The sequence below is a fragment of the Hyperolius riggenbachi genome, chromosome 4, assembly GCF_040937935.1.
Source record: "Hyperolius riggenbachi isolate aHypRig1 chromosome 4, aHypRig1.pri, whole genome shotgun sequence".
In the NCBI taxonomy this organism is placed as follows: Eukaryota; Metazoa; Chordata; class Amphibia; order Anura; family Hyperoliidae; genus Hyperolius; species Hyperolius riggenbachi.
The window spans coordinates 335,035,159-335,050,983 of NC_090649.1; the positions used below are offsets into that span (position 1 = coordinate 335,035,159).

Genomic DNA, 15,825 nt, shown 5'->3' on the forward strand with positions numbered 1-15,825 from the left:
CATCAAAGCAATCAAACGAGGAGACAGCCACATCTGGATCAAAATAAACAGCTCTATCCTCACCTCTCAGTCTGACATATACCTGTGTGCAGCATATATCCCCCCAACAGAGTCCCCTTCCTACAAACCTGACATCTATGAGGTCCTACAAAGAGAAGCCAGTCACTTCCAGTCTCAGGGCAGAGTGCTCATCTATGGAGACCTCAACGCCAGAACAGGCACAGAGAAGGATTATCTGACCTCTGAGGGAAACACATACATATTTGGAGGGGAGAGCTATTACCAGGAACCAATACAGACAGCGAGAAATATAGTTACCATAAGACAGTAAACAAAAGTGGGAAAGTCCTATTGAACCTTTGCCGGAGCCTCGGCCTACACATAATGAATGGGCGAACTAGGGGTGACTCTCTTGGGAGATTTACTATGAACTCCCACGTAGGCAGCAGTGTGGTAGAGTATGCTGTCACAGACACAGACCCCATAAACATGAATGCCCTCATAGTCACCCCTGAAACACACCTGTCAGACCACAACCAAATATTGCTGTACCTGAAATCCACCGATAAACCAACCACACAGCAGCCTCACCAGACCGGTCTCTACAAGCTGCCACCATCCTTCAAATTGCCCAAAGAGTCTGCCATCAAATTCACCAACATGACCAACACTGCCAAAATCCAAGAACTGCTGACAAACTTTCATACCAACCTATATGAACCAAACCAACAAGGTGTCAACCATGCAGTGAAGGACTTCAGCAACATCTTATATAACATGGCAGTTCTCGCTGGCCTCAAGCAGACCAACTTTAAGAGATCCACAAATAAACAGTCCCAAAAATGGTTTGACAGTGAGCGCAAGGCTCTACGTAATTCTCTAAGGCCAGCCTCTAACCAAAAGCACAGAGACCCCAACAACCGGGACCTAAGGGAAGCCCATGACCACCTACAGAGGCAATGCAAAGACACCCTCAGGTGGAAAAAACAAAACCATATCTCCCACAAACTCCAACAGCTGGAGGACTCCCTCTCCAAGACAACTCATTCTGGGAGACTTGGAACTGTAATGGGACAAAGCCCAAGAAAAGCCCTCTTCACATCCAAAATGGCCACATCTGGCTCCACTACTTCAGGGACCTCTACAAAGACATCCAAGAAAATGCCCAAACTCCGGAAAAGAAACAAATAGCCGCAAAACTGAAGGACATGGAGGAGACAATCAAGGACTTTCAAAACCCCCTGGATACACCAATCACTGTGTAGGAAATAAGAGAAAGAACAAAGCTGACAAAAAGTAAGAAGGCTAGCGGTACCGATGGCATCCTGCCAGAGATGATCAAATACAGCCTCCCAGACATACATGAGGCACTTGCAAGACTATTCAACCTTATCCTGAGTGCTGGCTCCTTTCCTCAGGCCTGGAGTGAAGGCCTCATAACACCCATCAACAAGAATGGGGACAGATACGATCCAGCAAACTGGAAAGGAAAATTCAAGTCAGAGCAAAGCACTACTAGCTTCACCTCAGAGTGTTATCTCTTGTATACATTTTGTCTGCCTCTTTCCCAATGTTCCTGAGATAAGTCCTTTGAACTTACAGAAACTAGGAAGAACAACAGACAGTTTGGGAGGGAGAAAAAAGAAAGAACACGGATAGAGACATTTCTGGACTGTCCTGTGATCATGCAAATGTGACTTTGAGCCAAATACTGGAATCCAATGTGCAACTCAGATCTCTTTTTTGTATCCCAATATGGCCTATTTTCATCACACAACGGTGGATGAAATAAGAGGTAGAAAAATCTGGCACTAGCCATCAATACTGAAAAAAACAAACAAACAAAAAAACACACTTTATGCACAAGTTGGCACTGGCTCTGTTACCTTGGGTATTATTTTTTATTTTATTATGCCATAAATATAACTTCAAAGTACATTTGTAGTGTGGAAAAAACACTGCCAGTAAAGCTCAAAACTGAGCAAACCATGAGGATGGGAGAATCATTTATACCATTTGTTGCCCTTTCTTCTATTATTTTCTATGAGGTAATGCGGTTCTTATATGGCATTTAGAAGTTGCTTAGAGACATAACAGTTATAACTTCCATTGCTCTGATGTTGTCAGAATTAGAGATGTGGGAGAGGTAATCAGCTTGGAAGAGACAGAGAGTAATAGGCTCTACATCTGTAACTAACAAATAGAAATGTCGTGTTTCTACTACACTAACATGAATATAATGCTTTTCTTTCTGTCAATCAGCCAAAGAAAGTCCCAGGAATGGGTGTACTGAAGCATTTTCCTCTGTGAGCTAAGAAGAGCATGTCATTACTAGGGATGATAACAGATATGCAAATTACTCTGAGTTGATGCAAAGTTTTGCACATTTTTATGCAAATGTATGCAGCTTGAAATGGACCAATCAATTTAAACCTGGGTTTAAATTGATTGGTTCAATTTCAAACTGCATACATTCGCATAAAATTTGCATAATTTCAGAAGAATTTGCATCTCATTGATCATCCCTAGTCATTACATTGCAGCCCAGATGATTTATATTTACATCCTTGCAATGCATACAATCATTTCAGATTCTGGTTGGCTTACCTAAGGTGGCTAAAGGTGGGTACACACATCAGATAAGTCTTTGGAAAATGAAAGATCACAGACCAATTTTACCCCTTTCCATGTAGTATAAGAGCCATACCTACACAGTCTATTCTATGGAGCTGAACTCCCCATCAGATAAAAATCTTTGCAAGATGCTGCACACAAAGATGCTGTACACATGCAACAGATCAGTATCTGCAAAAGATCAGTTCCTGCAAAAGATCCATTCCTGAAAAATGCATTGATAGTCTATGATATCTGCAGATCTCATACACACCTTGTTTAACGGACATTCATCTGCAGATCAGACAATTATCTGCCGATCTGAAGATCCCTCCTGGTGGATCTGATCTGCAGATAATTGTCCATTAAACAAGGTGTGTACGAGATCTGCAGATATCATAGACTATGAATGCATTTTGCAGGAACGGATCTTTTGCAGGTCTTATAACAAATTTCATAGGGAGCCAGGTACTATGAAATTACAAATTTATTAACGTATCAATTTATATTTTTAAGCATCAACTTCACACATTAAAATCAATTAAAACTCTTCTATATAGCAACCTGCAATGGGAGATTCCCTGGATCTATATAGGTGCACCTATAATTAAACAGTTACCGGTAATTGTATCAAAAAATTAATTATTTTCTTCAGGCCCCTTTAAGATAGCACAGGTTATTCCACTGAGTATAGCTATATTGGTCACCAAAAACAATGCTCTTCTTGTCCAAACCAGTGTGCCACTACAGCACGCCTCTTACTGATAGTACTAGGCTCTCATTACGTCCACATATAATTCGTGTACAACCCTGTAGCCAAAGCAACAACCAGACTGATTGATAAGGTTACGTTTTCCCCTCGCTTGAAACGCCATGCAGTACTGTAGACACAACTCGAGCACTGCTCATTCACTGTGTATAGTTCACAATTGGCCGGCAAGTCAGTACTCACGCTACCAATATGGATAGCCGCTTGGCTGCGAGCCGTCTAAGGACAAGTTGCTGATGTCCGTTCATTTTCCGCGCTATGTAGCGCCGTCTAGGTGCATCGGCTAACCAAGGAAGAGAGCGGAGGCACGGGAGGACTAGCGTGGTGACGCGCACTCACGTGACGCGTTTCGCCCAATCGGCTTCTTCAGACGTGATGACGTCAGTCTGCCCTGCTTCCTGATTTTATACAGGTACGGGCGACTGCGTATGTTGCGTGTGACGTATAGCAACATTTTAAGAATCAGTGAGGACTCCATCTTGTGGACACTTTCAAGAATGCAGAAAGGTATCACTCTATAAGAATATCTTCAAGTTCATATCGCTATTTAAGCCATAGGGTTGCATTGAATTGCACTTATATATCCATAAGGACTCTTTCTTCAATAGTTGCTCATCAAAGTCCCCACGTCTTGGGCTGATATTAAGTTTATAAATGCCCATAGCGCTCAGATATCTCGGATCAGAATCGTGGGCATCCCTAAAGTGCATAGCCACAGAGCTTTTTTCATATTTTGCTTTTATATTATTGACATGTCCTTGAATTCTAACCCTTAATGGTCTGTATGTTTTTCCAATGTATATTTTATTGCACGGACATTGTAACTGATAAATAACCTTTTCAGTAGCACAGTCTATATAGTCTTTAATTTTAAAGGATACACTCTTATCCCAGTTAAAGAAGGTCTCCCTTGCGCATGTATGGGCACATCAGGCAATCACAGCAGCGAAACATACCTTTCCCTTTTTGTTTAGCTACCCCTGGCTTGTCTTTTGTGATGTATTCACTATTTACCAACATATCTGATACATTTTTGCCTCTTCTTGCAGCCATATGTGGAAAATCCCCCACAATATTTTTAATTGCTGGATCTCTACACAAGAGATGCCAGTGTTTGGTAAGTATGTCACGTACATCATAATGTGAACCATAGGTGGTTACTATTCTCACCACCTCGTCATTGTTCTTTTGTGCCTGGCGTGCTACACCACCCCCCAAAAGAGAAGGCCTTCTCGTAGAGAGAGCTTTATAGTAGGCTTTGTTGATAATATACAAAAACCTACTACACCAAAAGTGTACATGTTAATGTGTGCAAAACAAGTGGGTACATGCACTGGTCAAAAAACAGGAATAACAAACAAACACACTACCAGTATATGCCGTTCAACCACCTGATATTTAATATAGATCAAAAAGTTTTTTCAACCCTGATTAATCGTAGTTGGGTCTGCGAAAAAGGTTATGTATATAGCACACCATTCTTATGCACAATTTCTCATTAAACGGGGTGTTACCCCACAATGTCTCAAACAGAAGGTCTCAAGGGACCGTACACAGACCAGAATATAACCAGTTAATCATGTCATTCCTGCACGTGGGGGGAAGCGGGCACGGACACCTACAATGCCAAAAGATTAAAGCATCTAATATGCTAATTGCCTTGTCAAACGTGTCCGCATCACCCCCCGCGCTAACATCACAGTGGTCAACAGCAATAAAAAATCTTGGAAGCAGGACCTGCTGTGGGATTTGTTCACTTATACCTTTGAGGACTGTGTTCTCTTATTTTTTGCTATTTTTTTCTATGGGTGACGACCCATGCAATTTAGTAACCTTATGTGATTGTCTGTATGCAGGGCATGGTGTTGTGATTGCGGGGGGGCATAGGGGGGCACATTTTTGACTGCTGTTGACCACTGTGATGTTAGCGCGGGGGGTGATGCGGACACGTTTGACAAGGCAATTAGCATGTTAGATGCTTTAATCTTTTGGCATTGTAGGTGTCCGTGCCCGCTTCCCCCCACGTGCAGGAATGACATGATTAACTGGTTATATTCTGGTCTGTGTACGGTCCCTTGAGACCTTCTGTTTGAGACATTGTGGGGTAACACCCCGTTTAATGAGAAATTGTGCATAAGAATGGTGTGCTATATACATAACCGTTTTCGCAGACCCAATTACGATTAATCAGGGTTGAAAAAACTTTTTGATCTATATTAAATATCAGGTGGTTGAACGGCATATACTGGTAGTGTGTTTGTTTGTTGATAATATGCCTGGGGTACCCCCTCGACAACAGCCTTTCTCGCAAATCATCCGCCTCTTTTTTATAATCAGCAATATCACTGCAATTTCTTCTTATGCGCATGAACTGTCTTGTTGGAACAGCCCATTTTTGAGATGGCAGATGCGCACTGGTAGCAGACAGCAAAGTGTTCCCTGCCGTGTCTTTTCTAAAAGTGCTTGTTGTCAAGGTGCACCCCGTTTTTCTTACCAACAAATCCAAGAAGGAGATCTCAGAACGGCTCCAGGAGTAAGTGAGGTAAATGTTACGGTCATTTGCATTTAATTCATTCACGAAATTGTGGAGATCCAGCTCGGCCCCCCTCCACAGAACCAGTATATCATCCACATATCTTAGCCAGAGGGCGACGTGCTCCCGGTATCCACGCATGCCCCTCACCACCTTCTCCTCCCAAAATCCTAAGTGGAGGCATGCGTAGGACGGGGAGCACGCCGCCCCCATAGCCACGCCTTTCTTTTGGCGATATAACTTGCCTTTGAATTCAAAAACATTGTTGTCCAAAATGACTTTCATAAGGTCTAATACATATTCTGCATGTTCAGGTTGATCCCTGTATTTCTCACTCAAATAATATTCCAGTGCTTCTATCTTTTGCAGGAACTGATCATTTGCAGATACTGATCTGTTGCATGTGTACAGCATCTTTGTGTACAGCATCTTGCAAAGATTTGTATCTGATGAGGAGTTTAGCTCAATAGAAAACACTGTGTAGAGTATGCCCTCATACTACATGGAAGGGGGTAAAATTGGTCTGTGATCTTGCATTTTTCAAAGACTTTTATCTGACGTGTGTACCCACCTTAAGAGCCTGAATGTGTTCTTCCAATAAGTTCTGATGCAAAATTTCTCAGAATATAAGTAGTCTTATAAGAGTATAAGACGCACCTAGGTTTACAGGACACAGGGGCGTAACAATAGACCCTGCAAGGGGTGCAGCCGCAGGTGGGCCCAGAAGCAGCCGGGGGCCCCATGGAGGGTGGAATCTTCTTTTCCCTGTTCTGAGAGACTGACAATTAAGGGCACGGAGACAAAAAAAAAAAACCTTTATGCTCTCTGCACAATTGTTCTAATGACTGTATCTGCTCAGCCACTGATAAAGAAACATACAAAGGTTTTTTTTACATAGATTTGTAGACAATCCCTATTCAGTGTATAGCAGGGTCTTGTGTACAGCACCCTGCCCCCAACGTTTCCACCCTTCCTCAAGTGCCCTTTACTATAGTGAAGCTGGAAAAGTCTGAAGAGCCACATCTGCTCCTTTAGAGATGGCTAGAGTGGGTGCAAGAAGCTGAGGCTGTGAGCACACTCCTCTGTTGGTTTTCTGTATGCATTTTCTAAATATGCACGTTTTACCACAGAAGCTATTGTAATTGATAAAGAAAATGTGTGCAGTGCTTCACTGCTGTCTGTTTTTACCTGCATGGGGAAAACACATACAAATGTGCACTCGTCAATTGAATTACATTGGTTCTCAGTTTACTTGTGCAGAAAGCGAAAGGGGGGGGGGGGGGTGTTTAGAGGGTCCCCATCCAAAGTTTTGCACAGGGGCCCAGTGATTTCTAGTTACGTCCCTAAAAGGACAATAGATGCTGAAATCTATTGAAAATGGATGTGCGGGGGCGGAGCCGGCAATGGAGGAGTGAAGATGTGCTGTAGCTGAGCTCCCGGGCCCGCATGATGTATTAGCTATATTTTAGACGCTTTCACCTACTTTCTCCGGCTAAAGTGGCATGGACAGGGGGAAGAGGAGCAAAGCCAAGGATCGAGCACCTCAGACCCCTTCTCAGAGACCGGTAACCCGCTACTTTCAGAAGATCGTCCCGGGCACGGAGGCCTCTAAGATGGCGGATGAATCCTCTCCCGCACCTCCAGCCGTTGAACAATCTAACACAAGCTCCACAGCTATAAGCGGGCTGGAAGATATCTGGAGATACCTGAGGAGCCTGCCTACTAAGCAGGACCTTGACGAGCAGACAGAGCGTATTGTGTCCTCCACGAGGGCGGAGATCTCTGGGATCCGCTCCGACATTGCAGGCCTGACTGACCGGGTATCCTCCACAGAGGCGGACATCGCGCAACTTCGGGCAGAGATCGCCACCCTTAAGGCAGATAAGGAGAAACAACGCATCTCCACACAGACCCTTCGGGCACAGATGGAGGACATGCAGAACAGGGGCCGCCGCAACAACATCCGGATCCGCGGCTTGCCCGAATCAGTCGAGACGGACGCCATCTTGCCCGCCCTACGCACCATCTTTAATGGCGTGCTTAACCGTCCCGTGGACCAGAAGATTAAGTTTGACCGGGCACACAGAGCCCTCCGGGCTATGCCCTCCGCCCAAGACCAGCCACGGGACGTTATTTGCCGCCTCCACAATTACAAAGACAAGGAGGACATTATGATCGCTGCACGAGACAGGGGCCCTCTGAAGTGGGAGGACTCTACAGTTATCCTCTACCAGGACCTGGCTCCTTCCACACTAGCCCAGCGCCGCGCTCTCCGTCCGCTCCTGCAGGCTATGCAGAACTCCGGAGTAAAGTATCGGTGGGGATTTCCGTTCCAGTTGATCGGTCAGAGGGGATCCAAGGCCAGTGTACTACGCTACCCAAGTGACCTCACCTCCTTCTCCCAGGCCCTCTCTATACCATCTGTGGATCTGCCGGACTGGGACCCTGATGTTGTTTACTCCGATCGCCCGCAGAAGCCGAAGAAAGCCAAATAAGTCGGGCTGGTCCGTGAGTAATGTTCACTATTGAAGGTTGCCCCTTGGTTGTTTGTGCCGCCTTTTTTTTTTTCCCTTATGCTGAACATCCTCCCTACGCTCCTTAATTAAGGCCTGTCTGCACTCTTAGCACCCCGAGCTGTATTACTCCTCAGAGTGAACACCTCACCCGTCCTTGAGTGACTGTAACTGCTCACCCTCAGAGACCTAGAGTTTGCTACACTCTGTCCTATTACGGATCTGAGCCTCTCATTTCTTTTGTTTTCTGCCCCCCCATTTTTTCCTGTTGGGACTGCCCCCCAGCCCCCCTTCTTCTGATCGATGATAGACTGCTGCATCCCCCTCCCAGTGGAGAGGCCTCTTCACCAACATGCAACTGCTTATATTATCTCTGAATATATGTACTATTTCATGTTCACAGCATGCATTAATCCGATGTTATACATTGTTATTATGTCCCCTGTGGGGAAGATGTGCGTGGCTTGGGGGATGCGGACAGGGGTCTTAGGCTGAGGGGGGGGTGGGGGATAGCCTCTCCCCTTTTCTTCCTTATCTTTTGGAGGGTTGAGGAAATTTGATGGGGATGAAGGCCAAATTCTAACGCTTCCACTCATACAATGTGACCTCTACCTCCTAGCAACGGGTTCTGGGGGAGGGATTATAATGAGTGGGGATACTTTAGAGTGTGGAGCTCAAGATATACCCAGGGGGAGAGATATAAGCCTTAAGGTCTCTTAATTGTTATAATAGGCTAGAATATGTTTGTTCTATAAGAATGCTGGTTCTTTCCCATACCATGCCGTTGACTGTATGCTAACAGTAGCTGTTGGAGAGTGGGTGTCTGCTACATGCGGTTTCCCGGGCGCCGGGAGGCACCCGCTGTTCGGTGGTGGGCTTCCTTACCCCAGGGCAACCAACTGACACGAGACGAGAAAGTAGGTGTCGTCTCGTAGAAGAACAAAAGCTGGCCCGAACTGGTCCAGCTTAGGTAATTAATCAGTCATGTGTAAGTTACTTACACACTTTGCGTGGCTTCTTACACGCTTATTCTTTGTGATATGTTATATGTGTTTCTCTTTTCCTTTCCTATCTTCCTTTATTACTGTCTCTACGGGGTTTGGGTCTGCGCCTCCCAGGTGCCAACACATACACATTTACATTCCAGCAGTCACTTAGATTATATTCACTAAACGCCAGGGGGTTAAATGTTCCTGAAAAAAGATCTTCACTGTTGCACCTATGCCATAAAGAACGTGCCAATGTGGTCTGCTTGCAAGAAACACATTTCAAAGGCCCTTCCGTGCCCAAAATCTACAATAGATATTACAAACTTGCTTTTTTTAGCGCTCCTCAGGATTCTAAAACTAAAGGGACAGCTATCCTGATTTCTAGGGACACCCCCTTCACCCTGGTGGACCAATACGAAGACCCACAGGGTAGGTTCAATCTCATCAAAGGCACAATTCACTCCCAAAAGATTACCATTGGCTCCTTTTATGCGCCTAATGTGCAACAGGTGCAGTTCTTTCAGACTTTCCTAGCCAAGGTAAATTCATTTGCCGAAGGTAGTATTATGCTTGGGGGCGATCTCAATCTCACTCTGGACCCTGAAATTGACTCATCCTCGAAAAAGTCCCCGATCTCGTATAAATTGTTACGTAAATGCAAATCCCTGCTACGCTCCATGCAATTGGTGGACGTGTGGAGATTACACAACCCATCCTCAATTGACTACACCTTTTACTCCACCCCCCATAATACTTACACGAGAATCGATTACATTTTCATATCACATAACTTACTCTCGGTCTCGGTCGCACCTGCTATTGGGAATATGCATCTTTCTGACCATGTGCCAGTCACAGTGGGCTTAGATCTGGGGGAGAACAGACGTGGTCCTGCTTCCTGGCGTCTAAACAACTCCCTTATTGAAGATAAAATTATATATTCCAAACTTAAGGCAGAGATTGAAGAATTCTTCCAGATTAACGCCGCACATGACACTTCTCCTATGGTGGTATGGGAAACCCACAAATGTTTTGCAAGGGGGCTGCTTATTAGGGAGGGAGCTAGACGTAAAAGGGAACGGGATAAAGAACTCTCAGAAGTACTAACTAATATTGGGGAATTAGAGCTGAGGCACAAGAGGGCGGGCTCCCCTTCAGCTCTGTCTTCCCTCACCAAAGAGAGAGAACGCCTCAAATCATTGCTATTTTTTAAAGCTAAGTACGCGGCTTTAAGGTGCCGACGTACCTTCTACGAATTCGGCAATAAATGCGGCTCTATCCTAGCTAAGGCCTTAAAAGCCCAACAGACTGCTAATTATATTCCCCAAATTAAAGATAAACACTCCACTTTGTACCATAAATACGAGGAAATTGCCGGGGTGTTCAGGGACTTCTATGCTGACTTATATAATCTACATTCGGGAAGTACACTTCCCTCTAAGGAAGCTAAGCGTAGGAAGATAGAGGAATACTTGAGACGCTCCCGGATGCCTAGACTCTCGCCAGAAGATATTACATTATTGGAGGAACCTCTATCGGAGGATGAACTCCACATAGCCCTCTCACAGACACCAACGGGCAAAGCACCCGGGCCAGACGGCTTTACACCAGAATACTATAAGAAATTTAGCCCCATCATCGCATCGCACATGCTTAAAGCCTTCAACCTCACTACGGGCCCGTCCCCGGGGGGGGGTCCTTTCTCCACACATATTCTAGAATCCCACATCACGGTGCTACTAAAAGAGGGGAAGGACCCTGCACTCTGCAAAAGCTTTAGGCCCATTTCTTTGTTAAATGTGGACCTGAAACTTTTCTCCAAAATGCTGGCAAATAGATTGGCGCCCCTCCTCCCAAAACTGATCCATCTCGACCAGGTGGGCTTTGTCCCTGGCCGAGAGGCCAGGGACAACACCATAAGGTCATTGGATGTATTGCACTGGGTGAGGTCCCGGTCCGAACCAACCCTCTTACTCTCTACCGATGCCGAAAAGGCTTTCGATAGGGTGGACTGGGACCTCATTGAAGGCACACTTAGATATATAGGTATATCAGATGGAATGCTAAAACGCATCCTGGCCTTGTACTCATGCCCATCGGCGAGGGTCAAGGCTAATGGTGTCCTCTCTGAACCCTTTACTGTTCATAATGGGACACGCCAGGGCTGCCCTCTGTCACCCCTAATTTTCGCTCTCTCCTTAGAGCCATTCCTCTGCATAGTAAGAGATAACCCAGATATAAAGGGAGTGGACTTCCCGAGGTCTTCCTCTAAAGTGGCGGCATATGCGGACGATCTCTTATTCTACCTATCAAATCCACATATCTCTCTTCCCAACCTTCTGGCAGAGTTTAGGTTATATAGGGAAATTTCAAATATGTCTATCAACTATGATAAAAGCGAAGCCCTGGGAGTTCTTCTCCCGGGTCAGCTTAAATCTACCTTGCAGAGCAACTTTCCTTTTAAGTGGCCTGGTCGCTCCCTGAAATACCTTGGCATACAAATTACTCCAAATCCCCGTGATATGTTTACTCACAATTTCCCCCCAGCCTTAGAAAGAATCAAACAGGACCTGCAAAGATGGAATAGACCTCAATTTTCGTGGTTCGGCAGGAACTGTATAATTAAGATGACAATTATGCCGCGACTCCTGTATTTATTTCAGACGATGCCTATATTTGTCCCTTCCTCGTTTTTCAAACAGGTCACCCGGGTTTTCGCCCAGTTCATTTGGAATGGCCGCAAACCTAGACTAAAGTATTCTATCCAGACAGCTCCTAAGGAAAGGGGAGGTATGGCTGTGCCGAATCCCCGGCTTTATCATACCGCTGCAATCCTTATAAGGGTCATTGATTGGCATAGACATGCAGCACACAAACGCTGGGTGGGACTGGAAGAGGAGATAATGGGTACTAAACTGGACCTCCTGCCGTGGTCGTTGCGAGCCACTAGGAACTCGTCGACGGCGGCGACAATGATTACACTGACCCTCAGAAAACTCTTGAACCTCAGGGACAAACTATCCTTGTCTCCATGGCCCTCCCCACTGCTGCCTATCCTGGACAATCCCAACTTTACGATGGGCTTGAACAAAAGGGGATACATACCTTGGCGAACTAGCCTCCCCCTTCGAGCTATGCACTTAGTCTCGGGTGGGAACTGGGTGGATTTGGCAGACCTCAAAGTAACCCTCAATGCACCTGACCTGGACGCCTGGAGCTTGCTCCAGTTCAAACATTTCCTTATGTCCCAGGGTTCAAGGGCAAGTTTTTCTAGACCACTCTCTCCCTTCGAGATAATCTGTATGGGTGAAGGCACAGTTAAAGGCTCTCTCTCCCTGACATACTCCCTCCTAAATGATGTTGAAAACCCGTGTCAAATCTATAAAGATAAATGGGAGGAGGATCTGGGTATGGCATTTACTGATAAACAATGGCATAAGATACTGGTGTTCTCTCATAAGTCTTCCATCTCCTCTAGAAGCCAGGAGACGAGCTACAAAATTTTCACCAGGTGGTACCTAACTCCGGCCAAGTTACATAAAATGTACCCTTCAACCTCTCCCGTGTTGGAGATGTGGGTTGGAGATGGGCACTCTGCTGCACATCTTTTGGTCATGTGGAAATATCAGGCGGTTCTGGACGGATGTGAGAGAGCTAATGCACGTTGTAACAGATTTCCTCCCCCCAGACTGCCCCGCATTTTTTCTATTGCACCATAATCAATGGTCAATCAGGAGGTACAAAAAAACTATCACTAGACATCTAATCAACGCCGCAAAAATCCTGATAGCAAGACTATGGAAGTCACCTAATGCACCTACCCTGCAGGATTGGTTCCGAGAAATAGAGTGGATTGAGAAAATGGAGGACCTCACCTCCTCAATGCATGGGACACGGGAGCAGTTCTGGAAGACCTGGTTTGGCTGGTTCGAATTTAAAGAAACACCCAGGTATGCCTCTCTCACATCCAGATAGAAATGTCTACATGTAGGGCAATAGGCCTTTTGAAGGTTCCCTCACAGCTAACACACCCCCTAGGCGTTGGAATGTATCCCTTTAAAAATGGCGCTTGGGAATAGCGTAGACCCCGACCCGCAACTGATACTCTATTCTTATCTGTATTCTTTTTCTAATGTCTATCTTACTCTTCTAGATATGTTAAGTCCAATATATTATGACAGTTTTTTCTTGTTTAACTGGTTCACAATTTATAGTTACCTTTAATATAAGGAAGATACCCAGAAGCTTAGCAGGATAGCTTTGTGGGATAGGGCTATACAAGATCTACTGTGGGATCCCGGGTGTTTGTTCCCTTAGGGCCCTGGGTTCCCCACGCACCTAACGCACCACGTATGGCCCGACCTACATGCACCATGTTAATTATACAAGGCTGCTGGCACTTCTGGATTTAATAATAGTGTGTGGTACACGACATGGATATTTTCTGTATGCTATTTTTGGTGGCGCTGGCTTGCTACCAGATATTTCTTTATATTGTACCAGGTAGCTAAAACTGTCATGGTTCTGCTAATGTTGTTTATGTTTATTTTTCTGTCTATGTAAAGAAAAAATTTGTTATAAATAAAGAATCTTCAAAAAAAGAAAATGGATGTGCTGTGTGTGTGGTAGAAATCGATCCCTCTTTGATCAGAGTCAGATCTAAGCATGTCAATAATGCGTTCATAGTGTCAGTGTTTTTCATCATAAGGGACTGAAGGTGGGTACACACATCAGATAAAAGTTTTTGGACAATGAAAGATCACAGACCAATTTTACCCCATTCCATGTAGTATATGAGCCATACCTACACAGTCTATTCTATTGAGCTGAACTCCCCATCAGATAAAAATCTTTGCAAGATGCTGAAAACAAGGATGCTGTACACATTCAACAGATCAGTATCTGCAAAAGATCAGTTCCTGCAAAAGATCCGTTCCTGCAAAATGCATTCATAGTCTATGATATCTGCAGATCTCATACACACCTTGTTTAATGGACAATCACCTGCAGATCAGATCTACAAGGATGGATCTTCAGATATGCAGATAATTGTCTGATCTGCAGATGGACGTCTGTTAAACAAGGTGTGTATGAGATCTGCAGATATAGAAAATGAATGCATTTTGCAGGAACCGATCTTTTGCAGGAACAGATTTCTTGCAGATACTGATCTGTTAAATGTGTACAGCGTCTTTGTGTACAGCGTCTTGTCTTGCAAATATTTTTATCTGATGGGGAGTTCAGCTCAATAGAATAGACCGTGTAGAGTATACTCATATACTACATGGAAGGGGGTAAACTTGGTCTGTGATCTTTCATTTTCCAAAGACTTTTATCTGATGTGTGTACCCACCTTGAGAGAGATCTCCCCAGAGGGAAAGCTGCTAAAAACCTGCCTTAATTTATATCTTTCCCAGTTAAGTTTGTTTATAGTTTCAGTTGACATACTTAAAATACAATATGAGCACATCAGTGCACTGGTTCTGGAAATAAAAAGTTTACACTGTAACAGGGAATGTCACCATGCGCAATACCTGTTCAGTTTCAACAAAGTTAGAAACGTGTCCATCATCATCTACTCCACGGATGTGGAATCTGGCACCGGCACGTACACAGCTGATACGAGAGATAAGACATGCTTTGGCTTTCCGGTGCGAGGCATAGACTGTACGGATCTCTACCCCACCACAAATAACCTTCAAGAGCCAGTCGGAGCAGTTGACCTGATAGTGTTTTAAAGGCACGTGCAATAATCTGTTCCTGCAAACACAAATAAATGTACATGGTAAAGAGTTGCAGTTCTGAAAGCAAAGTAAAAACAAAAGGAAAAGGATTATGAAAGCTGATGTTGCTGATCCTGATGGAAAAATGCTGCTTTCCTGCTTATGTACTGATCCTCTGTATTTAATACTGACTAGACCTGACTTTAAAGCTGAGAAATTGCAATTTGTGATCTGTCAGCTTATATCTGCCACTATCACCACATAGGACACAGTGCATTCTCCTCTCTAAGCAAACAGAGGTTTTTATGCAGATACACAAGTTACCATGGTGCTGTGCATAGTGGGAGTTACTGTACGCCCAGCAGCGCAGTATAAGGACCCTTTTCCACACAAAAAAAACCAAAAAACAAAACGCAATCGCGTTACCTTCTATTTCCACTACAGCTACTACTATGATCCATGGTGTGTACGGTGCTATTTGCAGTGTGTTTGCGATTTCCGGCAGGAGAAAAAAAAAGTGTTGGGAATTGTTTGAATTGCCAAATGGTGGGGAAAATCGCATAGCATCGTGATTTTCCTGCGTTCCTATACAAAGTTGATTGTATGTGTACATGCCAGTGCCAGATTCCACATCCATGAAGTAGATGAAGATGGGAATGTTTTGAACTTTGTTAAAGCTGAACAG

General features: G+C 44.6%; 1 protein-coding gene across 6 annotated transcripts in view; it reads right to left on the reverse strand.

Annotated features, from left to right (window-relative positions):
- SYNJ2 (synaptojanin 2) overlaps positions 1-15,825 on the reverse strand; it is a 289,087-nt gene that overhangs the window by 207,746 nt on the left and 65,516 nt on the right. For 5 of the 6 annotated variants that reach the window (XM_068231852.1, XM_068231851.1, XM_068231850.1 and 2 more), the window contains exon 4: positions 14,952-15,177. The exons of the other annotated variant lie outside the window; for it this stretch is intronic. In XM_068231852.1, the coding sequence (XP_068087953.1) occupies positions 14,952-15,177 (226 nt within the window). The remainder of the gene's footprint in view (positions 1-14,951; positions 15,178-15,825) is intronic. 6 annotated transcript variants of the gene reach the window in all.